The following is a 26,512-nucleotide window of genomic DNA, read 5'->3' as shown; positions in this document are numbered from 1 at the left end:
TAATCCTAGCACTTGAGAAATGGATGTAGGAAGGTCAGGAGTTCAAGGCTAACCTCAGCCCCTTAGCTTCATAGTGAGTTCAAAGTCAGCCTGAACAAAGGTATAAAACCTATGTTCTACATAGCAGAAAGATATAAAAAAAAAAAAAAATCAGAGAAGAAAGAAACTGGAAACAGCAAGGCTATTGACCCGGTTAGGTAGTTCTGCAGGTAGAGGGAGCCAAAAACCAGAGCACTTGCTGTGAGGGAAGAGGCCAAGGGAGGGTTTGTTTTTGTTTTTGTTTTGTTTTTTTTTAAAGATGTGAGAAGGGAAAAAAAATTGCTTTTTATTTATTTATTTTTTTTGTTATTTTGGTAGAGACGGTATAGACTATTCTGACATCAAACCAACTATGTGTTGTTGTAAAAAGTAAAACAGTCTTTTATCCCATTCTAGGTCCAGCACTGCCATCCCCAAGATACCTGCTAGATATCTTAAGTCTCAGTCAGCAAAGCCTCTCACCCACTTTGCTCCATCCCACATCACACTGCTGAAGGCCTCTCTCTTAGCCGTTAGCAATCTCTCTACCTATCTAGTTCCCAAGGCAGGTTTCCATGCCAGAAACACACATCCCAACTCCGTGGTGGCCCAGACCAGCCGCCCCACACTCCATTACACTTAAATCTACTGGCCAATGACTTTGAACTCCTGCTCCTCAAGCTTCCGAGTTGTAAGTGCTGGCATTATAATTTATATATATATATATATTTTTTTTCTTTTTTTCGGAGCTGGGGACCGAACCCAGGGCCTTGCGCTTGCTAGGCAAGCGCTCTACCACTGAGCTAAATCCCCAACCCCCACTGAGCTAAATCCCCAACCCAAGTGCTGGCATTATAAACAGGCAACGCCACTTCCTATTTGGTTTTTTTTTTGTCTTTGAAACATGATCTCTCTTTGTAGCCCTACCTCTTCTGGAACTCACTATGTAGACAGGCTGTCCCCAAACTCTCAGAGATCTGCTTGTCTCTGCCTCCCAAATGCTGGGAAGGAAGGTATAGACACCATGGCCAGTCTTTTCTCTTCTTTTCTTTCCTTTCCTTTTCTTTTCTTTCAATACAGTCAAGCTTGCCTGTATTGCCTCAACTGGCCTTGAACTCCTACTTGTCAGCAATCCTCCTGAATCAGGCCCCAGGGTGGCTGAGACCGCAGGCATGCTCCACAGTTATCCCTGCACTTTTTTTTTTGTTGTTGTTGTTCTTTTTTTTTTTTTTCCGGAGCTGGGGACCGAACCCAGAGCCTTGCGCTTCCTAGGCAAGCACTCTACCACTGAGCTAAATCCCCAACCCCCTATCCCTGCATTTTTAAGATTTAATGATAAATCTTGAATGTCATTCTGTAGCAGTACATAGCCATTCTTGTCCGTGGCTTTACATTTTTCTGTTAAAAGATATGCTATGGGCTGGAGAGATGACTCAGTGGTTAAGAGCACTGATTGCTCTTCCAGAGGTCCTGAGTTCAAATCCCTCCAACCACATGGTGGCTCACAACCATCTGTAATGGGATCTGATGCCCTCTTCTGGTGTGTCTGAAGACAGCTACAGTGTACTTAGATATAATAAATAAATTTAAAAAATTAAAAAAAATGATATTCTATATATCTTGTCTTATATATCTAGTAGTGTTTACGTTTTTAAAGCTGGGGTCTGGTGTAGGCCAGTCTGAACTTTTGATGATCTCGCCTCCCTCTCTCCAGCGCCTGGATTTCAGGTATGCCCCAACCGGTTCAGCAGCAGTTTCCTTTGAAATCACTTCTGTCTTTGGTGCTACTCTGCGGGGCGGTGTGGGACACTGAGAACTTGATTGTCACGTTCACCAGTGCCCGATTCCTGAGCTGTGGCGTGGGAGCTCCATGCCCTGTACCTCTGGCTTGACCCTCCTCACACCCTGATGCGCTCCCCGGCTCAGCTCCTCCCTCAGTCTTTCACTCTTGGCAATCACAGTTCTGTTACCCTTTTGTTCATTCAAGTAAGCCATATTTTCAAGCCCTGGCCATCCGCCAACCACTGATCTCGGCCCGGATGTTGTAGAGAGAAACCATACAATGGTCCTCGGCTGCCGGGGAACTTGTAGACTGAGTTGCTTGTGTATTTTGTAAACCGCCCCCATCGTCCATGGAGAAAAGGCAAGAGAATTCGTAAGGAGCCGGATCTTGCTTTCCTCTTTTTCTTCTTCTTTTTTTAAAGCACCGCATAAACCATACAGCAAAACTTTGTGCCAACAAATTGTTGAGCTGAATACCACAAAAGAGGGGAATTCTGAAACCCTGGGTTCCACATTACACCCGCCTGGCCCCCCTCCAGCTTCCCATCCAGTTAATAGCTGAAGCCCTCAGGCTGTGGCTTGGCTGCTTCTATCTCTGAGACTAAGCTGTCCATCTCCTCAGTGCCTAAGACCTCCTCTCACTGACCAGCTTTGCAGTCTCCTGCCACCAGCCTGCTCCTCCTCCTTTCCACAAGGCCACATAATAATCCTTCTCGCTAGTCTTCCTGCCCCCTCCAGCTACTTCAGATCCACTGTCCACAATTGGCTATAACTCCAGCTCCTGGGAACTAGAGGTTTTCTTCTGATATACACAGGCATACACACACACACACACACACACACACACACACACACACACACACACACACACACCATACACACATACAGAGACAGACATATATATGCAGGCGAAACCCTTCATATACATAAAAATGTATAACAAGTTACTTGCTGATATGAAGATCATAGCTAAGTAATTCTTACCTCTCACATCAGTTCCCTGGATTACTTTGTTTGTAAGCAGTGGAAAGGGACGTATTGTCTTACATGTGTTATCAGACTGGGTTTCTCTGTGTAGACTTGGTTGTCCTGCAACTCACTTTGTAGACCGGGCTGGCCTAGATTTCGAATTCACAGAGATCCCACTGCCTCTGCATTCTAGCTGTTGGAATGAAAGGTGTGTGCCACCAAAAAAACCCCAAAATACATTCTTTTTTTTCTCCTCCTTATTCTTTTTTTTGGGGGGGGAGGGCATTTGAGACAGGTTTTTCTGTATATCCCCATCTGCTGGACTCTTTTGGTAGCCCAGGTTGGCCTTGAACTCTCAGAATTCCTACTGCCTCTGCCCCTTCCAAGCGCTGGGATTAAAACTGTGCCCCACCATGCCCAGGAAGAAAAGTTTTCTTTTTCTTTTCTTCATTTCTTTCATTTTTTTAAAAATATAGGATAGAGTTTATTTAGAGCATGAGGAGGGGAGTTGTGGGGGTAGTGGAGACAGAGAAAGGCAGAGAGTAGAGGAGTAGAGGCCAGCCATGAGCACGTTATGGGGGATGAGAAGTGAGGAGGGAAAAGCAGGGAGTGGGAGAAAGAGGAGAGGAGTAAGAGCAAGAGCTCATATTTTTTTTTTTTTGTTTTTGGTTCTTTTTTTTCAGAGCTGGGGACCGAACCCAGGGCCTTGCGCTTCCTAGGCAAGCGCTCTACCACTGAGCTAAATCCCCAACCCCAAGAGCTCATATTTTAAAAAGAATTATTTATTTTATGTGTATGAGTACACTGTAGCTGTCTTCAGACACACCAGAAGAGGGCATCCGATCCCACTATAGATGGTTGTGAGCCACCATGTGGTTGCTGGGAATTGAACTCAGGACCTCTGGAAGAGCAATCAGTGTTCTTAACCACTGAGCCATCTCTCCAGCCCTTTTTACTTTTCTTTCTTTCTTTCTTTCTTTCTTTCTTTCTTTCTTTCTTTTTTTTTGAGACAAGATTTTTTTTTTCTGTTCAGCTCTGGTTGTCCAGGAACTTGCTCTGTAGACCCAGCTGCCCTCAAACTCTGAGATCTGTCTGCCCCTGCCTTCCAAGTGCCGGGATTAAAGTGTGCACAAGTATTGTTAGGCCTTTTTTTTTTTTTTTTTAAAAGCAAGTGTCTCAATACCCAGAGACTATACATGGACTGACTCATGGCTCCAACTGGATATGTAGCAGAGGAAGGCCTGCCTTGTTGGGCATCAATGGTAGAAGCCTTGGTCCTGCCAAGGTTGGACCCTCAGTGTAGGGGAATGTGCTGGGGGTAGAGAAGGGGGTTTGGATGGGGAGGGGAACACCCTTATAGAAGAAGGGGAGGGGGATAGGGGGCTTATGTCTTGGAAACCGGGAAAGGGAATAACATTTGAAATGTAAATAAAAATATCCAATAAAAATAAATTAAAAAAATATATAAAAAGAAAGAGTTACAAAAAAAAAAAAAGTCTCTTGTACCCCAGGGTGATCTTGAACTCACTAAGTAGCTGATCTGAATGTCTAGTTTTTCTGTCTTTTTAAAAAAGATCTTATTTTATTTATTGAACGACTGTGAGTACACTGTCACTGCCCTTAGACACACTAGAAGAGGGTATCGGATCCCATTACAGATGGTTGTGAGCCACCATGTGGTTGCTGGGAACTGAACTCAAGACCTTGGCAAGAGCAATCGATCAGTGCTCTTAACCACTGAGCCATCTCTCCAGCCCCGTTTTTTTTTTTTTTTTTTTTTTTTTTTTTGTCTTTACCTTCTAAGTGCTGGAATTCAGGTGTGTTTGCCACTATGTTTGGCTGACCAAAATTTTGTGTTGGGGGGGGGCGGCGGGGAAGGGAGCCGCTAAAACAAAGTCTTATTTTGTAACTCAAACTGGTCTTGAACTTGCAGTGATTATCTAGCCTCTACCTCCTCAGTGCTGGCATTACAAGTGTGAGACTGTTTGCATTCAGCTGTTTAAGGACGGAGTGTGCTGAGTTTTAGTGAGTACATACATCAATTGCACCACTTAAAATTACTGTCACCCAGAAAGGCCTGGTGACCCTTTTTTGCCCACTGTCTTGGGTACTTGTCTGGAGTAAAGACTATTTTTTTTTTTAAAGATTTATTTATTTATTATATATAAGTACACTGTAGCTGTCTTCAGATACACCAGAAGAGGGCATCGGATCTCTTTACAGATGGTTGTGAGCCACCATGTGGTTGCTGGGAATTGAACTCATGACCTCTGGAAGAGCAGTCGGGTGCTCTTAACCTCTGAGCCATCTCTCCAGCCCGAGTAAAGACTATTTTGAACGTGTTATATTTGTATTTTCAAAGGATCTCTCTAGCTGCTGTGCAAAAGAAAAGACAGGCTGGAAGAGCAGAATTATCGCCTAGCAACCAGACTCGCTCAGTGGCCGGGGTTGGCTGGCTTCAGAACGAGGCCCCGCCCTCTCAGCGCTGTACCCCGCCCCTCTCCTCTCAGTAGCGGGAGAGTGCAGGCGGCTCCGCCCACCTTCAGGCTCCTCCCCTCACAGGAGCCTTGTCTAGCTCTGCGACCCGTAGGGGCGGGCAGATGCTTCTTATTGGTCAGTTCTCCGGAAGCTGAGTTCATTTGGTTTGGCTAGCGCTGCGTTGGGGCCTCCGAGCCGCTGGACGCGCGTGAATGGTGCGTGGCTTCCGCGCGTGGTGCGGAGTGGTCGGGGCGGGGATGGGACGGGGTCGGCTCTTCTCCAAGCCTGGAGGAATGGGGCCTCAGGTTCCTCCGGGAGAGGAGCGTGGCATCCGCAAGCGGGACCCCAGGCCCTGCCCTCCCGCGCGGCTCGGCTGCAGGCTTGGCTTGTTAGAATCCGAGAGGGAATGGGGGCAGCTCGGGGACCCCCAGCCCCTCACCGTTCTCAGCCCCGCGTGCTTAACAGCTTCTTTGGGTTCCAGAGCCCTAGCGCAGGATGTTCGTGCTGGTGGAGATGGTGGACACCGTGCGCATACCCCCGTGGCAGTTTGAGCGGAAACTCAACGACTCCATTGCTGAGGAGCTGAACAAGAAATTGGCCAACAAGGTACTAGGCCCTCGGGTTGCCGGGCAGTGTCCGGAACGGTCCCGCTGCTTGTCTGGCCGTCCCTTGTTTCAGCCTTGGCCTTACACACTTAACGTAACTTCATGTCAGGGTTTCTTTCCTTCCCTTCCTTATAAACCAGACTTGGATGTCAGCGTGTACCCAAGGGAGTAAATGGGCTGGACGAAGTAGTGTATACCTGTCATCCCAGCTTCTTGGGTTAATAAGGCTTGTGACGATCCTGAGTTCGAGGCCAGCGTGGGCAACATAATAAACCTGTTTCAAACAAATTAAGCATCGAAACTGCTGGTGGTAGCGCATGGCTTTAATCCCATTACTTAAGAGGCAGAGGCAGGTGGATCTCTGTGAGTTCGAGGCCAGCCTGGTCTACAGAGGGAGCTCAGCCATGGCTACACGGAGAAACAAACGTCTCAAAAAAAAAAAAAAAAAAAAAACCAAAAAACCAAAAACAAACAAACAGACAAACAAAAAACCAAAAAAACCTAAAAAAACCCAAAAACACCGGGGTGTTGAATAGTGCTTAAATTTGCTTGACATTTGAGGTTTGATTCTCCGTATTGTCGGAAAACAAAACAGAGTACGAAATGGGTTTGTAAAACGGAAACCGGAAAATGCCTGTTTCCTCCTTCAATTACTGTGCAGTCTTGGCCAGGTCACCTACTCTGGGCCTCAGTTTGTCCAAGTGGGTGAGTACAGAGGTCAGAGGATAGTGCGTGCTCTCTGGAATTGAGCTCAGCTGTCAGGTTTAGAGGTGGCTTTTTACCAGCTGACCCAGCTCATTGGCCCCTTCCTTGTATTCTTTTGGTTACTGTATTATGTCCCTTTCTGTGAATACAGACCTTCTCTGATGTAATCCTTTCATTATCCCCAGTACTTAGCCAGAGCGTGGCAGGGGAGACAGAGACTCTGCCCGTGTAGCATAGTGAGGAAGAAGAGCTGGCTTGAGAGGGTCCCCTTGTTAATGAGCCAGGGTGGATGCCATGAAGGACAGGCATTCACACAGCTGGAGAACAGAGGTGTGCCACCTGGGATGAAAGAGATTGGTGACTTCTGAGAAAACAGCACTAACCTGAGAGCTGACGGCGAGGAGAAGCCAAGAGACAGACTCTGATTTGATGGTTGGAGCAGGTTAGGTATAAAGAGTTGTGGAGACAGCGCAATTAGCATGTGCAAGGGTCCTGAGGCAGGAGGGCTGTGGCATCTAAGAAAGCACAGAGAATGCCAGTGTAGCTGGAACACAGAGGCTGGTCTAGGAACTGTAGACAGAAGCCGGACCACAGAGCCCTGGAGGGCCTTACAGTCCAAGTTGTTCTTTTCAGGTCAGTAGGAGGTGATCTGAGAGCCAGGAAGAAAGAACAGGTTTGGCTTTACATAGGAGACAGGTAGATCCTTTACAGGAGGCCGAGGCCGGAAGAAGGGGTATATCACAGACCTGAGGCTCGTCAGATGGAGGAAAAATGATGCTGACTTTCCTTTTTTGGGACAGGATCTCACTATGTAGTTTTGGTTGGCCTTTCAACCCAGAGCTGCCTGCCTCTGCCGCCTAGTGCTAGGATTAAAGGTGTGTGCCAGCTGCCCTCGCTGTTCTAGTGCTGTAAGGAAACACCATGACCAGGACAACAAGAGAAAGCGTTTTACTGGAGGCTTGCGTATGGTTTCGGAGGTTTAGTCTTTGAGCATCGTGGCAGAGGCATGTTGGCACACATGGTGCTGGAGTGGTAGCTAAGAGCTACATCCTCATCTACCAAGGGAGTCAAACCACTCCCACTGACAAGGCCACGCCTCCTAATCCTTCTGGTCTTTCTCAAGTTGTAGCCCTTCCTGATGATGTCAGCATTCAAGTGTATGGGCCTGTGGAGGTCATGCCCATTCAGTCACGGCATCCAGGGCTTCTCTCTTTGTTATTTTTTTTAATTACATGAATTTATTTTGAATGTGGTGTATAAACCACAGCACACATGAGTAGGTCATCGCACACCTCGTGAGGAGAAGGGTCCAGGACCCGGCGTCGGTTAAGATGGACGGCAGGCACCTTGACTGCTGAGCCGGTTTGCCAATAGCATCTTCCCTCTTATTTTTGAGACAGCATCTCGTGGGACTTGAACTCGCTTTAAATTTACTGTGTAACCAAGGAAGAATTGGGACTTCTGATACCTCTGCCTCCCTCTCAACTGCAGGGATTACAGGCAAGGATCACCATGCCTCGTTGAGGCCAGTTCACTCGATCCTGTGAGAGAAGCCCCCCCAGAAATCACTGCAGGGAGCTCTGCCCAACGCTGAGGTGCGCTATGCATCTCTAGTCCCTGAGCAGCTCTTGTGAGGGCTGTGACTAGGGGTAATATTGGTGGTAGATGTGCAGACACTGAGCTAAGTCCTTTAGAACAGCAGAGTGTGTGACTTGGGCCGTGTGGGCTTCTGGTCTGTGGAAGGGCTTTGGTCACAAATCCCTGCGGGAGCCCCGTCTGTCTGTCTGTCTGCGATGGTGTGAGAGTGGTGGAGTTCTCACACTTCTTGGCTGTGATCTGGGCACAGACTTGGGGACACTGGAAGTGTAAGCTTAAGCAGGGGCAGTAAACTTTGTCATTGTGGTCTGACCCAGCCACCAGCGGACTTCATGTCCATCCTACCCACTCAACCCTCCAGCTGCAGTCTCAGGTTTGAATGTGGAAGGCTGAGGCTGAGAGGCAGAGTAGTATCCTTGCTGGTCCCACAGTGAGGCAGAGCTTGCCTGTGAGCGTGAGGTTTGGAGCGGCCGGGCCCTGGGGTCACTGTGTGTGCATATGTGTGCATAGGTCGTATACAATGTGGGACTCTGCATCTGTCTGTTTGATATCACCAAGCTGGAGGATGCCTACGTATTCCCAGGGGATGGAGCATCACATACCAAAGGTGAGTGCCTTCTCTCCCTAGGGTACCACATTTCTTGGGACTCCTCTTGAGGTGGTGGGAGACCTGGGCCCCAGTCCTAATTCTTCTAGGAATTGACTTCAGTGACTGGGTACACATGTCCTCTATGGGCCTTAGTTTCTTACCTGGAAGACATTAGTGTGGATGAAATACTCTCAAAGCCACTACAGTTTTGTGATTTAGATCATGGTTCAGCCTGTGTGTCCCTCGGGTTCAGTCTAGTGCCCCTGCTATTTGTCCCGCCCCCACGCTGCTCACTGTTTCATGGTGAGATGGAAACCACTAGGCAAGGGCCCTGAGTTGTGACTGTTACTGGCTGGAAAGCAGAAGGCAGGGGAAGAACAGGCCAATTGGGTCTAGGGACTTAAAGGAATTAAACAAGTCCTTTGGGCCAGCAAGTGGCTCGGGATAAATAATGTGCTATTGGACAATCTAGAGAACTGACTGTACAGAGTTTTCCTCTGATCTCCATATTATGATATAAATGTGTGTGAGGCCTGCACAAATGCACTTGTGTGGCCTCTGAGCAGGAATGGTAACACATACCTGCAATTCCCACACCTGGGAGATGGAAACAGGAGGACCAGGAGATCCAGGGCAGCCTGGACTATCCAACAGTGATAGTAGATTCTATACCTCAGGGCAGCCTGGGCTATCCAACAGTGATAGTAGATTCTATACTTCAGGGCAGCCTGGGCTATCCAACAGTGATAGTAGATTCTATACCTCAAGGCAGCCTGGGCTATCCAACAGTGATAATAGATTCTATACTTCAGGGCAGCCTGGGCTATCCAGCAGTGATAGTAGATTCTATACTTCAGGGCAGCCTGGGCTATCCAACAGTGATAGTAGATTCTATACCTCAGGGCAGCCTGGGCTATCCAACAGTGATAGTAGATTCTATACTTCAGGGCAGCCTGGGCTATCCAACAGTGATAGTAGATTCTATACCTCAGGGCAGCCTGGGCTATCCAACAGTGATAGTAGATTCTATACTTCAGGGCAGCCTGGGCTATCCAACAGTGATAGTAGATTCTATACTTCAGGGCAGCCTGGGCTATCCAACAGTGATAGTAGATTCTATACTTCAGGGCAGCCTGGGCTATCCAACAGTGATAGTAGATTCTATACCTCAGGGCAGCCTGGGCTATCCAACAGTGATAGTAGATTCTATACCTCAGGGCAGCCTGGGCTATCCAACAGTGATAGTAGATTCTATACCTCAGGGCAGCCTGGGCTATCCAACAGTGATAGTAGATTCTATACTTCAGGGCAGCCTGGGCTATCCAACAGTGATAGTAGATTCTATACTTCAGGGCTTCCGGGAGGACTAAGGAATTGACATAGTAGAGCTCAAGACTGGATCTTGGCACTGAGAGATTATGGGGCACATGTGTTTCCGTTGGTTCTGTGGGTTACTTGGTAGTGCTCTTCTGGGCAGTTGGCAGGGCTAGAATGTCTGGCTTACTGGTTTCAAAGGTCTGAAGTTCTGTGCCTAAGTATGTCTTCAACCTACCTGGATGCCATTGACCAAAAGAGGTCACATGGCTGAAACTAAGGGATAGAGAAACAGACTCTGTCCCTTGTTGAGGGAAACTGCAGTAAAACTGAGAGGTGTGTGCATCTGGGGTGCAAGGGTGCTAGGCAGAACCTGGAGGAGTGGTGAGTAGAGCTGGTGTTCAGGGCTCTTCTGTAGCTTTGTCTCTTGGCACTGGGCAGCAGTGTGGATCCAGCCTGTCCAGCCTATTAATGGAGTAGAGGCAAAGTGACAGATACACCAGCCACAGTGGACCTTGTCTTTGCCTGTGTTGGTCATCTTCTAAGCACAGGGATGTGTGGGTGAGTGTTCTGCAGGGTTTGGAGACAGCCTGGGGTCTGTGCTGACACTCAGAGACTGGTCAGTTGACATGGGTGTTGGGCTCTGCAGAGAACCCCAGGAAACAGGCTGTCTTTGTGTGGATCAGGCATTTTCACGAGTAGAGAAGGGAGCCCAGAGTGTAGAAAGCTATGAGGAGCTCTGTTCTCAGAGAGGAGTGCCAAGCCGAGCTGCTCTGCACTTAACCAAGGGGGCTTCTGTTCTCAGAGAATGCTGCTAGGCCGAGCCAAGAGCCTGTTGTCCAGGAGGCAAGTACTAATAGGTATCCGGACTTCAGGAAGACCAGAAACAAGTCAGCATTAAGGAAATGCTGCCTGTTACCTTGGTGATATTTGTCACTTCGTCTCCAGGATTGGATTTCATTGTCCCAAATGCCCTGCTCACCCTGCATTTCTTGTTTCGATGTGGAAGATGTAAAGTCCATCTCAGACCTATGTTTGAATTCTGGCCTGGGCAGCTTATCACACAGTGGGATTGCCACTTATTGCTCTGAAATCCCTGGAGGGTCATGGAGCACCTCAGGGCCATCAGAAACTCAGGGTCAGACTTGGTGACAATCAGGAACTCAGGGTTAGATTTGGTGACAATCAGAAACTCAGGGTCAGAGACTTGTGACAACTTGGGGTCAGACTTGGTGACAAGCTTCTTTATTACTGAGTATTTTTGCTGACTTTTCTGTTTTCTGGCTTGTAGAACCTGACTAGTGCCTCATGTGAGTGGAATCAGATTTATCCTTTTCACAGAAAGTCAGCACATCCTAAGGGTTAGGGAGGACATGTCCTGGGGTCTATTTTCTTTACACCTGTTAACTGAAAGCAAATGACCCTCCCCCCTGGACATCTAGGGGATAATGAAGCACATGGTAGGGATGGAAACCCAGAGCCTCATGCCACTTAGGTGTTCTCCCACTGTGCCATGTCTCTAGCCTTTTGTTGTTGTTTTAAGACAGGGTTTCTCTGTGTGGCTCTGGCTGTCCAGTAACCCACTATGTAGACCAGGCTGGCTTCGGCCTCACAGACATCTGCTTTCAGGATTCTGTGATTAAAGGCATGCGCCATCCATCATACCCAGCTTCAGCCTTCCTCTCCGAGTCTGACTGATGTTGTGCTGTGTGTGCCCCAAGCTGCTCACCACCTTGCTTTCAGATGAGGTATTTAGGCTCTGGGCACTGGTTTACATGCTGTGCTGTCCCAATAAGCCTTGTGTCAAACTAAGCCTGGCACAGCCTGGCAGAAGCTTTGAGCTGAGTGCTAGGTCTTGTGGGGGGCAGGGTTTTCCATCCTGTGAGTAAGTGACCCTTGGCTGCTCCTGGCTGGATTCTGGAGAGGTAGTAGAGCCTTGGTCATCTTCAAGTTGTCACCTCACAGAAGGTAGAGTGCAGCTGGACAGAGCCGGGCATGGCAGGCCCTGATGTCCAAGATGGCAGGCTAGGCCACTGAAGGAATCCTGGTAGAAGCCCGTGCTGGTAGAAGTCTGTCTGAGGAAGGTGCATTCAACCTGGTGGCCTTGTCTGAGGCAAGATGTAGAGCAGTGATTCTCAACTTGAGGTCCCAACTCCTTTGTGGGTCAGACACTTACATTAGGATTCATAACAGTAGGGGTTGGGGATTTAGCTCAGTGGTAGAGCACTTGCCTAGCAAGCGCAAGACCCTGGGTTCAGTCCTCAGCTCTGAAAAAAAGAAAAAAGGATTCATAACAGTAGCAAAATTACAGTTATGAAGTAGCAATGAAATGATTTTATGGTTGGGGAGGGGGTCGCCACAGCACGTGGAACTGTATTAAAGGGCCACAGCATTAGGAAGGCTGAGAACCACTGCCTTAGAGTCTATCCCTGGCTGAATGAGCAGGAGAACTGTGTGGTTGGGACAGGGCACACAGCCTCTGAGCTGCCTCCTCTTCCTCTGTATGGTAGAACATGGCATCTGGCACAGGAGGCTCATAGGCAGTGATGGCAGAGAACATCTTTCTGGGTGACAGGGCCAGTGAGGTGTGGCCTCTGCTGAGGCCAGGAGTCATTCTGGTGTGGTACAGCTTTAGCCAGCCTTTTCCTTGGTTCAGGTGAGTGGAGAGTGCATAGGACAAGGCATGGGAACACAGGAAGGCTTTCCCCATGTCACCTCGCCAGGCAGGCAGCCTTGCATTTTTAGTATCTGTCCCTGGTCTCCTGTCAGCTTCTGTGCTTGGGCGTCAGGTGACAGGACCTTCCTTCCAAGCCTGGCCAGTTGCTTCTTTCCTTTTGGAATGTGAAGAGCAGCCTGAAGGTCGTTCGGAATTGACTTTGGGGGTCACTCATGGCCCAGAATCTAGGCTCAGGTATGACTGAGATGGATTTGGAAGCCTCAGTTCCAGGGCAGCAGCTGCTGATGGTTCCTTATGGGGACCAAGCTGTGGCCTTGCATAAGTGAGGGAGGCTTTGTTCTCTGGCTAAGCAACAGGTCTAGGCCTGCAAGAGGACTCAGCATGAAGCACTGGCTAAGTGCTGGCAGTGAGGCGAACATTGGAGAACGTGAGCAGCTCCAGGCTCCGTGGCCTTCTTGGCAGGCCTGGTGTTACTACCACAGTGTGGCCTTCTTTTCTAGTGCATTTCCGATACGTGGTGTTCCACCCTTTCCTGGATGAGATTCTCATTGGGAAGATCAAAGGCTGCAGCCCAGAGGGTGTGCACGGTAAGGTGCCCTGACTTCTGGGGCAAGACTGGGACGCAGTGGGGTGGGCATTATGCTGACCACGTGGTCCAGAATCCAGCTGAGCCTCTCCTATGGCAGTGGAGGGGCTGTCAGCTGCAGAGCCATACTCTCAAGGAAGGAGTCAGGGCTTCAGCTCTCCTGTAAGGCCACAGCTTAGTAGCTGAGAATGGGTGCTGAGCTGGTGGAGGTGACGGGCTCCCTGAGAATGCTGGGAGCTGTGTGTCTGGAGCTCTGCCCAGGGCTGCTCAGCCCATGTGGGGTAGAAGGAGGGCTTTGAGGAGGGAGGGGACAGACTGCCCTGGAGACACCTGGGCCGCATGGGAGAGGGACTTGCCATCTCTGCTGGGCTTTCCCTTTGAAGCCTCATTCTCATGTCATTTCTTCCTTTCTTCCAGTCTCTTTAGGGTTCTTTGATGACATCCTCATCCCCCCTGAGTCACTGCAGCAGCCTGCCAAGTTGTATCCTCTCAAGTGTGGTTTGGAGCAAGTGGACAGCCAGCCCCATTACTGTGGTTCCCTGGCCTGTGATCTGTCACCACTGGTGGTGCTTGTGTGAAGCTCCAGGCCACCTCTGCCTCCCATCCTGCCCAAGTCTGTCAGGCTGGGTGATATAATAGAGCCCTACGGCTCCTCAGCCATCACTTCACTCAGGCTGTCTCTGCAGAAGTCACTTCACATGTCCCCTGCAGCTTCACCTGGCAGGTGGTCTCTGCTTCTCTTCACCCCCTGCTGTGGGGCTGTTTCTTTTAATGGGACTGTCACTGGTCCCAGGAGGGGCTCAGGTGGTTGTCACAACTGCACTCATGGTCTGGGCAGAGGGAGATGTGCCACTAGAGGGCAGTATGGCTCTGTAGGCGCTAGGGGAGGAGTAGAGCAGGCACTCGCCTCTCCTCTCACCCAGGCCTGTGCAGGCAGCAATACGGGCTACATGAGACTGTGGAATCGTCAGCAAATCTGGCCTTGGTTTATTGTTTCTCCTCCTTCCTAGACAGGTGGCAGTCAGACCTGCCTCTCTTGAGGCCCGGGCAAGCCCCATGATCTCTGTCTGCCTGTCAGATTAGTTATGAGGATTAAAAGAGAAATGCAGGGCACCTAGGTCAGTCTCATCCTAGAGGTGGGAATAGAATTCTCATTTTGGGTCCTGGTACAAACTGGCTGCTCTCCAAGGGACAGAAGCAGCTTTTACTGTATTTCCTAGCGCAGATAGTCTCAACCTCAGGCTGGTTTTAACCTGGGTAAGTACTTCAGAGGACCCGCAGCCTCGCGCTCCCATGGCGTGATTGTGGCCTTGACCCTGGACTCCAGTGATGAAGCGGAGCAAGTGTGGGTGTGGGAGTATGAGACCGAGGAAGGAGCTCATGACCTGTACATGGACACTGGTGAGGAGATCCGCTTCAGGGTGGTGGATGAGAGTTTTGTGGACACATCCCCCACAGGACCCAGCTCAGCCGAGGCTGCCTCTTCAAGCGAGGAGCTGCCAAAGAAGGAAGCACCATATACACTCGTGGTAAGCTGACAGGAGACTGCTTTCTTGAGGTTTCAGGTCGTCTTCTCTGATTGTCATCTGTCAATCACACTAGTCTGCTTTTGAGGGCTGGGGCCATATGGTGACAAGATTGCTGTAGATGATGGGCAGGCAAGGTAAGAGTTTGGATATCATGATCATCTTTAAGGGACAAAAACCAACAAGAGGCTAGAGAGATCAAAGCTGAGACTAGAGCAGGGTTCCAGGAGAGTGTTTTTCAGGCCCCTCCCTCTGCAACTTTGGGAGCTCAGAAAGACAGGTCTGGGGTCGAGGAAGGGTTCCCTGATCCCACTTGAGGCTTTGGAGCCTCTTTCCTAAAAATCTGGTGAGCTAGGGCATACGTAGTGATCTTGCTCTCTGTCTCTCCAAGCCTCCCGACTGTTGTGAACCCGGCCTTGCTTTGCCTGTGCTGGCCTGCTAGATGTTGAATAGGGTGAGGGCAGCCCAGCTCTGAGTGGTGATGAGTATACTTGTGTTTTCTGTCTTTGGCAGGGATCCATCAGTGAGCCAGGCCTGGGCCTTCTCTCCTGGTGGACCAGCAACTAGCCCTGGAGCTCCCAGTGACTGCCCAGCCTGAAGACTGTGCAGACCTGTGAAAGTAGAGAGCAGCTGGCACTGAGTGCCGCTGGAGCCAGGCTTGGTGGGACCAGGAGCAGAGTGACAGGTGCTTGTCCTCTTCCTCCCCAGCACTGCTTCTCTGATCTGGAGCCACCCTGAATCGTTTTCAGAGTGTCATGGATCCAGGCTGGCTTCTCACTTGCTGTCTAGCATAGCATGGAGCTTATGGTCATCCAGCTTCTACCTCTTGAGTGCTGGGATTACAGGTGTGCAGTATACGTTGAGCTTTGTAGAAGGCAGGGATGGGTCCCAGGGCTTGTGTACACCATGCAAGTATTCTACCAACCATGCTGCTTCCCCAGCACAAGGACTGACTTTTTTTTAATTTCTTCAGGGCTGAGGAACCCAGGGCCTCTTTTGTGTTAGGCAGGTGTTGTACTACTGAGCTAGGCCCAGTCCATCCTATGGACTGCTTCTGGCTTTCTGTGACAGCAGGAACATTTAATAAACACTGACAGCAACAGCAGGAACCGCCCCACTTCAGTAGCTGACATCATGATCTCAGGTCATTGAATTGCCCATCTTGGACAGCATGTCCTGCCTCACCCCAAGGCCCATTTAGAGATGACCTTTCTCAGGCCCACAGATGGCAGGTCTTTGTTTGAGACCAGACTGGCTCTGTAATAAAGGTAGGCTTACTCCGGACAGGCGTTTTGGGTCAGTGCTCAGTTACTGGTGCAGCTGAAACACTAAGCAGCAGCCTTACTCCCACAGCATCTGGAAGGTGGACCCTCCAAAACGAGCCAAAACCCCTTCCTGTCTAGGATGTGGAGACGGAGGCCCACCCTCACCAGAAGCCTGGGGCTACTGCTGCCTCAACTGTGACCATGAGCGCTCTGTGGGGATAGCATTGCCCTGGGTCCACAGATCAGATGGCTGTCTAGTCCTGCTGTCCCTTTCTCACTGGCACTTGTGTGATAGGCTGTTCTGTGACAAACTCCCCTGGCTTGCCTGGGCCTTTCTGTGTGAGATTTAGCTGATGCAGCCCATGGAGAGACCCTATCTTGTCATAACTCTGCTGTACAGGCTAGAGGGACTGTCTGGTTAGCCGTGTCTTGGGGCAGATTCCTTTTCAGGCTGTTTTTTTTTTTTTTTTTTTTTTTTAATGTCAGGAATCTGTACTTTTTTTTGTTTGTTTACTTTGTATTTATTTATTTTTTTAAGATTTATTCATTTATTATATATAAGTACACTGTAGCTGTCTTCAGATACACCAGAAGAAGGCATCAGATCTCATTACAGATGGTTGTGAGCCACCATGTGGTTGCTGGGAATTGAACTCAGGACCTCTGGAAGAGCAGTTGGGTGCTCTTAACCACTGAGCCATCTCTCCAGCCCCTTTTCGGGCTGTTTTAACTCTGCAGTCTAGACTGGACTTGAACTCAGATCCATCTGCCAGGTGTGTGCCACCGCCACTAGCGTTATCTTTAAGGTAAGTACTGCGTCTACTCTCAGGGGAACAGAGGAGGAGGCACCTCTCGTCTATTGCAGGCACATGTGCACATGTGCAGGGCAGGGGGGATGGAGTAGTTTTTTTGTCATCACTCCTGACTTTGCTACAGGGACCAGGCTTGATGAAACCTCGGCTTGAAAAACCCTTCATCAGCCCAAGCTGATAAAACAGTACACCAACCACTCTCAGACAGGACGCTCAATAGATTTGGATCTTTTTTTTTTCTTATAAGAACAAGTTTCTCTAAAATCCTTCAGCCACCAGTGAAATGATTAGGCAGAATAAAAACTTCTGTAGAGGGAGTGCTGTCATCAAAAATAAATACAGTTGCATGGGTTGCTCAAAGACAAACCAAACTGAACAGGAAGGCGGGGCTGGGACATCATCTTAAGTGCCCTCCATCATCTTAAGTGCCCTCCATGTTGGTTCACTCAGTGGGCTGAGGATAGGGAGGGCAAGAAGCAGGTCTGGTCACCATCTTAGAGCAGGTGGTCATGCTGGACAGACCAGATGAGGCTCTGTGGATGCACATGGGCCTGCACCTTTGCCCCAGCAGGGTCCAGAGTGGGACAGGAGCCAGCCTGGCTCCTCACTGCTGCAGCTCCTTCATCCTGTTGAGGGCGCTGCCTGCACGGAACCACTCGATCTGTGTCTCGTTGAAAGTGTGGTTCAGCAGGATGGTCTCCTGGGTCCCATTGGGGTGCTTGATGATGCAGTTCAGAGGCTGCAACAGAAAAACGGGTGTGGATAAGGGAGTGGACAGTGCTCCTAGGAACACAATCCTCACTGGGGCTCTTAAGACCCAAGATTGTGCCAGCCAGGCCAGGGCTAATGTCGGGTTGGCTCCTTCAGCTGGAACATGGGTTCACAAGAACTGTAAGTATGCATGGGTGTAGTAGGACAGGAAACAAGGTGACTGCCCAACCCCACCCACCCAAGAGATCTCAGGTTTGTCCCCCCTCCTTCCTAGCCTCCTGACCTTGCCAGGGGCAAAGTCCTTCAGGCCTTGAATGGTCAGCTTGTCCACTGGATGAATCTTGTTGTAGTCAGAGGGGTCAGCAAAGGTGAGGGGCAGCAAGCCCTGCTTCTTTAGATTGGTTTCTGTCAGACAAACATGAAGTTGCAGTGTGGTTCCTCTCTCCAAGACTCCTTAGTGGCCTAGCCCCAGGAGCACTCTTCTCTAAACAGTCAAGGGATATGAGACAGACCCCACCCACAACCCCAGTCCCACTGCAGGGTAAGCGGGCAGTGGCTATAGCACCCAAGTCTGCAGGGGGCCAGGGACCCTTCCCACAGTAGCCCTCCAAGCAGGTTTGCATTAGCATAGATGTACATGCTGCATGCCTTAGATTTCAACTGACAAGCCAAAGACCAAGACCAGTGTTGATGGAAAGCCATGGATAGCAGCAAACTTGGGCAGTGCCAACTTGGCCTTGGGTAGGTGGTGCAGGCTCTATGGAATATGGCCGACTCCAGGTCAGCCAGTGGTAGAGTAGGTGACCTTGAGCCTTGAGTGAAGGACAGCACTTCTCAATGGGGATGACTGGCTTACCATGGATCCTTGCGAAGCTCTTGGTGATGATGGCTCGGCCCCCCAGATGGCGAGGCTCCAGTGCTGCGTGCTCCCGGCTTGAGCCTTCACCGTAGTTCTCATCTCCAATCACCACCCACCTGATGCCATGTTTCTGTCAGGCAACAGGGACAAGTTGTGAGGCAGTGGAGGGTGCTGCCCCCGAGGGTGTGGGGTGGTGGTGAGGCACACATGAGAAAGTGCAAGGGGCATGACTAGAGGAAACTGCTGTTCCAGCACCCAGGGGTCAGAGATGAGTCTCAGCAGGTGTGGCCCCAGAACTAAGGTTGGAGGAAACCTTAGAGAACTGAAGCTCAGAGGAGAGCCACAGGAAGTCTCACACAGACCAAGTATTGAGGGACTAAGCCCAGGCTGGAACTCACTCTGTAGATTAGTCTTGAACTCAAATCTACCGGCTCTGCCTCCCAAGTTTGGTATGCTGCCAATGCTGTTTCCACCAAACAAGCCTACCTTGTAGTAGCGAGCAGTGTCAGGTACAGGGCCAAACTCCTGGGTGACAGCATTGCGCACAGAATTGGCTTTGCCATTTTCGATGTTGATGGCACCGATAAGCAGGTTATTAGAGATGTTATCCAGATGCCCACGGAACTTGAGCCAGGGGCCAGCAGCAGAAATGTGGTCTGTGGTGCACTTCCCTTTGACCTTGGGTAAGCAGAACAAGGAGGCTCTCCCTGTCTATGCAGTTCTGGTCTTCCTGCTTTCCTGTCACCCACCCTCTCAAAAGCCCCAGCTATGCTGTCTCCATGACAGGACACTCACGGGACAGGCTAGATATGAAAGACAGATGCAGCTGTTTGCTTAGTCAGCTAAACTGTTGGGGTAGAAGATCAGCGACTCCAAGCCAGACACAGAAGTGAGGAGTCATGTCTGGGTCCTAGCTCACATGAGCTAAATACTGGCTGTGTCACAGGCATGCCTGAACACTGCTTAGTAAGCCCATAAATTATTGTCTGACACGGGTCTGAGGCCCTTGACCACACTAGAAAGGCCGAGCTCCCAATCAGTCCCTATGGGGATGGCCCAATAACAGGAGTGCTGTGTGTTGTCAGTCCAGAGCCGAGCCACACGTGACATGCTCACACTAGGGCTGGCTAGATCAGGCTGTGCCCAGCCCAGGGTCATGTGGCAGGGGAACCAAACTCTAGTGATCATTCCCTTCTGGAAACAAGCCTTCCTCCCTCCCTGCTCCCAGGGTTCCCCAGCCACACCCAGTGCTTGGGGACGGGATGCTAATGCCAACCTTGATAAGGATTTGCAGGTCCTCTAGGTCTTTGCCATCCCATTTGTCAAAAGGTTCCAGGAGCTGCAGGCGCTGGCTGGTAGGGCTCACATCCACCCGCTGGCCACTGCTGTCCTTAGGGGGGTGCTGGTATGTGTCCTGCCCTGGATCAAAGTCCTACAGAAGGGGTGGAGACACACTGGACACTGAATCCTTAGTCCCCACATGGATTCCTGGAAGACTGTGTGCTTCTTTGTGCCCCAAACCTCATTCTTTCTCAGTAAGTGTCAGCCCACCTCACATGAGCCCAGGCAGCTAGGCCAAGGCAGGTCTGTGGTTGGCCAGCCATTAAAAATATCAGCATCTGCTCACCGATCGGGGAAGCTCATCTGCATCTGGAGCCTCCAACTTGAACTTCTTGCCATCCTTGCCTGTTAAGAAGTCAGTTTCTGGGTTGAACTTAAGGGTTCCCGCAATGGCCAGGGCTGTGACAATCTGAAATGGAGGACGCCAGTTTGCTGGTTAGCACCAACCATCTATGCCTATCAACCAAGGCACCTCTTTTTTCCCCAATGTGCATGTGATACATGTGTGTGCATATACATACCAAAGTGCATGCTGCGTCAGAAAACACTGGTGTAGTTAATCTTCTCTTCCTACCTCTACATGAGGGGTTCTAAGTACTGAACACCTTCTTTAAGGTTATTTGTGGTAAACACTTTTGCCTACTGACTCATCTTGCTGACCTTCCAGGTCTCATGCTGAACCTGGAGCTCTGCTGTTTGGCTAGGCTGACTGGCTAACAAGCACTAAGGTTTTGGTTTTATTTTAGATGTGGATCCTCATATATGTGCTGCAAATACTTCACCAAATGAGCCATCTCCCTCTCTCCAGGCCCTTCATCTGAAGCCAGAGATGCAGGCCTATGTCTGGGACTGTGAGTACCAGGCCTGCAGAGTACTCACACTCCCAAGGTTTCTAAAATGGCTGCCAGGGCCTGAACTCATCGTCTGCCCTGGGCTAGGCCAGCTCCTGTGGCACTACCTGTTTCTTGTAGGTGTTTGGGACAGATGAGAGGAGACTCAGCACACAAATACGTGAGTGCACAAACTCTTCTGCTTGCCAGCAAAGGAAGAGTAGAGAACTACTTCTCACCGAAGTACACTGGTTCAGTGTCCACGGTAATAACAAAAGTGCATGTTTACTGAACTAGGAACTAGAGCTGGAAACATGCCTGTGGTCTCAGTCAATCACAAAAAGGAACAGGAAATGAGATCGGATCAGAGAACTCCAAGCGAGCACTTCTTCACACCTCTCTCTCATGACCCTGGAAGATGATAAGTGACCAAGCTCATGCAGTTAGGCGAGCAAGGCCCTGTCCCAGGGAGTGAGATCCCACAGTCCATACTCGAGTCACTGTGCTAAGTACCTCAGGAGAGACCAGCAGAAATCACCAAGTCAGTGTAATGTTTGATGACTGACAAGGCCTGTGTCCCCTGGCTTCCCTCAGATAACTCAAATTAGGACTGTTCACTGATGGGTAGGGACTGATAGGGGAGCTAACTCAAATTAGGACTGTTCACTGATGGGTAGGGACTGATAGGGGAGCTAATTTGTTCTTTTGCACTCTCTGGGATTTCCTATGATGCCAATGTAAGCAGCCATTTCCCCATCCTTTCCTCTGACCCACTAGGGACAGGACCCCAAGGCAGTCAGGATAGCCTCACCTCTGGGGATGTGACAAAGGCATGGGTCTCAGGATTTGCATCATTACGGCCTGTGAAGTTCCTGTTGTAGGAGGTGACGATTGTATTCTTCTCCCCCTTCTTGATGTCTTTCCTGCCAGGACAAAAGGGACAGGATTAGAGAGGCCTTGCCACACGGGCTATCCAGAAGCCAGTTTGGTTTCTTATGGTACATGCCTAGTTCATGATGAGGGGAACAGCAAGGCTCTGAAAATGCTGTGTCCTCCAAGGGACTCAAGCACACTACACAGGGCACAACCTCAGGGTCACCAGGTCTCTCATCTTGAGTATAAAGAAGAGAGGCACAGGCCTGACTGAGGCCTGAGTCTCCTCACTTAGGCAGCTGTCTGCTCTCAAAAGGCTCCCTCAGAGCCACCAGCTTCCCTCTAGGATGCAGCCTTCTAGGCTTCCCCTAGCCAGGCAGGGCTCTGCCTCTGGCCACTCAGGGCTTCTGTAGGGCTCTTCTGAGTGTCCATGGCTGACAATGACTGCTAATGTATAGCAGTGCTGAAACCAGAAGCCTTAGGCTGGAGTCTTCTCTCCACTATTTACTTTTACACCAAGGAGCTAGAGGCTCCTCTCAGGATGAACTGCTTACCTGTCCCACTGGCCGATGCAAGGGCCACAGGCATTGGCCAAAACGATTCCACCCACATCCCTTAGGATCTGTGCCTACAGAGGATAAAGAGGACAGAAAACTGTCAGGGCCAGGGGCACTGCTGAAGGCAACAGGGAAGGCAGCAGCCTGGAGGACCAGAGGCCGTGCCTGCATTGCCTTAGCCCAACAGGCCATAGCTTGCTCCATCCTGAAGACACGTGAGCAGGCATGGTAGGGAGGTAGGGACGGGCAAGTGAACACTCACATAGCCATCCCGCTCGATAGTGGCTCGGATCTGCTCAGAGCCTGGGGTGATGGTGAACTGAGACTTGCACTTGAGTCCGTGCGCCAGGGCCTGCTTGGCCACAGCTGCTGATCGTCCCATGTCCTCGTAGCTTGAATTGGTGCAGCTGCCAATCAAACCTGGTATATGGTAGGGTCAAAGGTCAGGAGATGGTAACCAGAAGTCTCCATCTGACCTGGGACAAAGAGATCACCAACTGATCTGGCACAGAGGTTATATCTAATAGACATGGTGGAAGTGACCTAAATATCAGAATAAAGATTACTTTATTTACTCATATAAACCCAGTCATCTGTAGTCACTAACCATGACATACTGTACTGTGACATACTAACTTAGGTCACACTGTATCCATTTCCACACACATTTTATTCAAATGCATAAGTACACATAAAACCCCAAAGGCTTTACTCTTTTTCATGTAGCACAGGTTGACCTTGAACACCTGATCTTCCTGCCTCACCCATCTGAATGCTGGGATTATAAGGCTAATACTAACACAGTCACAATGATTATTGCTTAATGGAAGCTGACAGGGTAATTTTTTTTTATAGTGTCTGTTTTTTTTTTTTTTTAAAGATTTATTCATTTATTTATATAAGTACACTGTAGCTGTCTTCAGACACACCAGAAGAGGGCATCAGATCTCTTTACAGATGGTTGTGAGCCACCATGTGGTTGCTGGGAATTGAACTCATGACCTCTGGAAGAACAGTCGGGTGCTCTTAACTGCTGAGCCATCTCTCCAGCCTTATTTTTTTTTTTTTAATATTTATTTATTGAGTAGGGTTTCTTTGAGTAGCCCTGGCTGTCCTGGAACTCACTCTGTAGACCAGGCTGGCCTCAAACTTGCCTCTGCCTCCCAAGTGGCATTAAAGGCAGGCATCACCCTGTCAGCTGTCTCCCTGTTTTTTAATCAGAGCAAGATCTTTAAAAAACGTTTTTAAGCTGTCACAGCTGGGCAAGCTTTTAATCTCAGAACTCAGGAGACAGAGGCAGGGGGACCTCTGTGAGTTTGAGACTAATCTGATGTATTTACGCAGTTCTAGGTCAGCCAGGGCTACATAAGGAGACCCCGTCTCACAAACAACAAAAACCACCACGCCTAGCCAGTGGTTTTTGTTTTTGTTTTTTTTTTCTCTTCCTTTCTAATTAGTAGACACAACAGAAAACTCTTCTCACTCTTAGAAGGGCAAACTCAACTATCACTCCTGACTGGTTGGGGAACCAGACTTGCCTTTTGAAGTTTCCATTATTAATTGAGAACATGTATTAGCAGGAGGCACATGCATATTTATACTGAAAATGATTTCCTTTTGTTTACCCAGAACCTGAGTGTAGCAGACCGTGCTGTGTTCTCTCTGGCGACACTAAGTGTCCCCCTCTTCTCAACAGTGACACTGTTGAGTCAGTGACAGTGTGACAGTGTGAGTCCTGATGGACAGGGAGCTGCTTCTCCTCTGCGCGCTGTGTTTGGAGGCAGCTATGAAGTCGCAGAGCCCGGTTCACGCCAGGCCCTGTGACTGCTCCAGACACTCAGGCTGAGCTACAGAAGCAGTGTGACCTGTGCAGACAGCAGCATGGCATATGGTGTGTGCAAATGTAAAAAGTCCATTTACATAGACGGGCATGTTCACGTTTACAGGGACACAGTAACGTTCTCAAAGACTGTTTCTGGTTCAGAGTCAGAGTCAGAGTCAGAGGTATTTTTTTTTTTTTTTTTTTTTTTTTTTTGAGCTGGGGACCGAACCCAGGGCCTTGCGCTTGCTAGGCAAGCGCTCTACCACTGAGCTAAATCCCCAACCCGAGTCAGAGGTATTTTAAAACTCTTCTTGTGAGGTATAATAAAGATGTATTCTGAATAATCAGAGACTTCCTGCAGAGTGCCTGCCCTCAGATACCTATTAACCCATACAGTGGAAGGCACTCACCTACTCTGATGTCCAGAGGCCACCCTTCCTTCTCTGCCACAGTGCCCACATCTGCCACTGGGTGAGCCAAGTCAGGGGTAAAGGGTCCATTGATATGTGGCTTTAGCTGAAAAGACAGGGTCAAGGAATAGTGAGACAAGATGTAGAACGGGGATGGACTTTCCTCACAGATTCTCCTATTTGTATAGAAGAAACTAGCTTCTGTCCTCAGGGCTCAAACTTTGTCATGAGAGAGAGAGAGACAAGTGGACAATAGGTTGTGGTTCCACACAGCACTTGGAGTCCCCCCCAGCCTAATCAGACTGTCTCATCTCCACACTGTGCACACAGGAACTGAAGGTTAGAGTGATAGGCCTCCTTCAGGTCACAAGAAGGAGATGACAGAGGCACAGAAACAATCTGAGCCATCTGCCTCACAAGTCCGTCATCTCTGAAACTACTCTGCTCTTGAAGGAGCTCTGATGGCGAGGAGTCAATTCCAGCTACTTGAGAGGCTGAGGTAGGAGGGCTGCAAGGTAAGGTCCGCCTGGGTTAGGTAACAAAGTTCAAGGAGAGCATGAGTAACTTAGTAAGAATCTCTTAAAAAGAAGAGACAGCTGGGCCCATCTCTGAGTTTGAGGCCAGCCTGGCCTATAGATCGAATTCCCGAACTCCAGAACATCCAGGGCTACACAGAGGACTGTCTCAGAACAACAACAAAAACAAACAACAAAAAAGAGGGCTGGGGACACAGGTGTGCTTGTATAGTGTTCAACTGTATTACCAAGGGTTGGGACAGACCAGCAGAGTGCCTGGCCCCCAAACACCCTCACACCAGACTGTTACTACATGAATGAACCCATTTCACTCACACCTTTGGTTGCACATTTGAAGTGAGGCCTACAGAGGTGGGTCAGCTGGCACAGATCCAGAGAGCCAAGGCTGGCACTGACCAGCCTGGCTTCTGTAGCTCTAAAGCTCTTTCATGGTTCTCTGAACACCTGTTCTGCAGGCATCAGGATGTCAACTCATTCAGCTTGTCCTGAGAGCTCAAAGCAAAGGGAGCCCCCAGGGCAAGATCTTGGCCTTTACTAAAGTTGGAGAGCAGCAAATGGACACTCGTGTCACACTTGCTTTTTTCCCCATGGCTAAACGTCAGGTCCTTCTGTCTGTCTCCCATTCCTGCCTGATTTAGGCCCTAGGAATCAAGGGCCAACTCCCCTGCTGGGTGTGCCAGTAGGAACTCCCCTCACCACCCACACACACCCAACCAGTGCCAAAAAATAAAAAACCCACCCTCAGCAGTCCCCCAAACCCTACTTCTTCCCTCACCTCATTGAGGTTAATTTCAATCACTTGGTCATACTGGCAGCCAGGGTCAGGCACTAAGTGATCCTTGAATTCTTCTGCTAGGTTGGCAATGTCTGGAATCCACAAGAGAAGAGAATGAAACAAAAACTGGTTTTAAGACTTTGTTTATTTGTATACTGGAGCCAGATACCTGCCACTTACCAAACAGCGGGTTCCAGGCAGTAACTAAGTCAACAGAGGGACAAATCCAACAGCATAGAATGCTGCCCTGCCCACCAGGAGCTAAGCCTCTTGAAGAGGCTGTCAGTTAAGAATGGGAAGACATGAGAGACACACAGGATATGGAAAAAGTTCTGGGATTACAAGCACACTCCACCACACAGTGTGTGAGAATAGAAAAACTGAGTTTCTCTGTGTAGCCCTGGCTGCCCTGGAACTCACTCTGTAGACCATGTTGGCCTTGAACTCAGAGATCTACCTGCTTTTGCCTACCCAGGGCTAGGTCTGAAAGTGTGCACCACCACTCACTGGTAAGGAGCAGAATTTTTTTTTTTTTTTTTGGTTCTTTTTTTCGGAGCTGGGGACCGAACCCAGGGCCTTGCGCTTCCTAGGTAAGCGCTCTACCACTGAGCTAAATCCTCAGCCCCAGGAGCAGAATTTTTAAGAAGTCGCTGGATAAAAAGCGATAAAGGTACTCCAGATGGGACTCAGGAGGCTCTCTGCTTCCCGTGGTCTCTAACCTGTAGTACCTACCCATTCGCCTTCACTCCCCTGCCTTACCAGGTTCTAGCCATTGATTTCCTTGTCTGAGCTTCAAAGAAACCTACGAGAAGCTTGATAGTTGCTGGGGGAAGCTGGGAATCAATCAGAGAGCAGTTATCCAGAAGAGACCCATGT

At 49.5% G+C, this 26,512-nt stretch overlaps 2 protein-coding genes across 2 annotated transcripts in view; one reads left to right on the top strand and one right to left on the bottom strand.

Annotated features, from left to right (window-relative positions):
* Positions 1-5,435: 5,435 nt before the first annotated feature.
* Positions 5,436-15,967, top strand: Polr3h (RNA polymerase III subunit H). Its single transcript, NM_001127295.2, is given in 7 exon segments — positions 5,436-5,462; positions 5,729-5,853; positions 8,664-8,760; positions 13,234-13,320; positions 13,737-13,800; positions 14,647-14,848; positions 15,359-15,967. Coding segments are annotated over 6 exon segments (615 nt in total). The 5' UTR covers positions 5,436-5,462; positions 5,729-5,742; the 3' UTR covers positions 15,413-15,967.
* Positions 15,968-16,606: 639 nt separating this feature from the next.
* Aco2 (aconitase 2) overlaps positions 16,607-26,512 on the bottom strand; it is a 42,978-nt gene continuing 33,072 nt past the window's right edge. Inside the window, 11 exon segments of the mRNA NM_024398.2 lie at positions 16,607-17,661; positions 17,917-18,038; positions 18,490-18,622; positions 18,979-19,170; positions 19,769-19,924; positions 20,120-20,242; positions 21,475-21,586; positions 22,091-22,164; positions 22,356-22,513; positions 24,326-24,431; positions 25,637-25,728. Of these exon segments, the coding sequence (NP_077374.2) occupies positions 17,527-17,661; positions 17,917-18,038; positions 18,490-18,622; positions 18,979-19,170; positions 19,769-19,924; positions 20,120-20,242; positions 21,475-21,586; positions 22,091-22,164; positions 22,356-22,513; positions 24,326-24,431; positions 25,637-25,728 (1,403 nt within the window). The 3' untranslated portion in view covers positions 16,607-17,526.

This window comes from Rattus norvegicus, chromosome 7 (assembly GCF_021556685.1).
Source record: "Rattus norvegicus strain SHRSP/BbbUtx chromosome 7, alternate assembly SHRSP_T2T, whole genome shotgun sequence".
NCBI lineage: Eukaryota > Metazoa > Chordata > Mammalia > Rodentia > Muridae > Rattus > Rattus norvegicus.
Note: the sequence above shows the minus strand (reverse complement) of the source record. Positions and strands in the feature narration are given on the sequence as shown.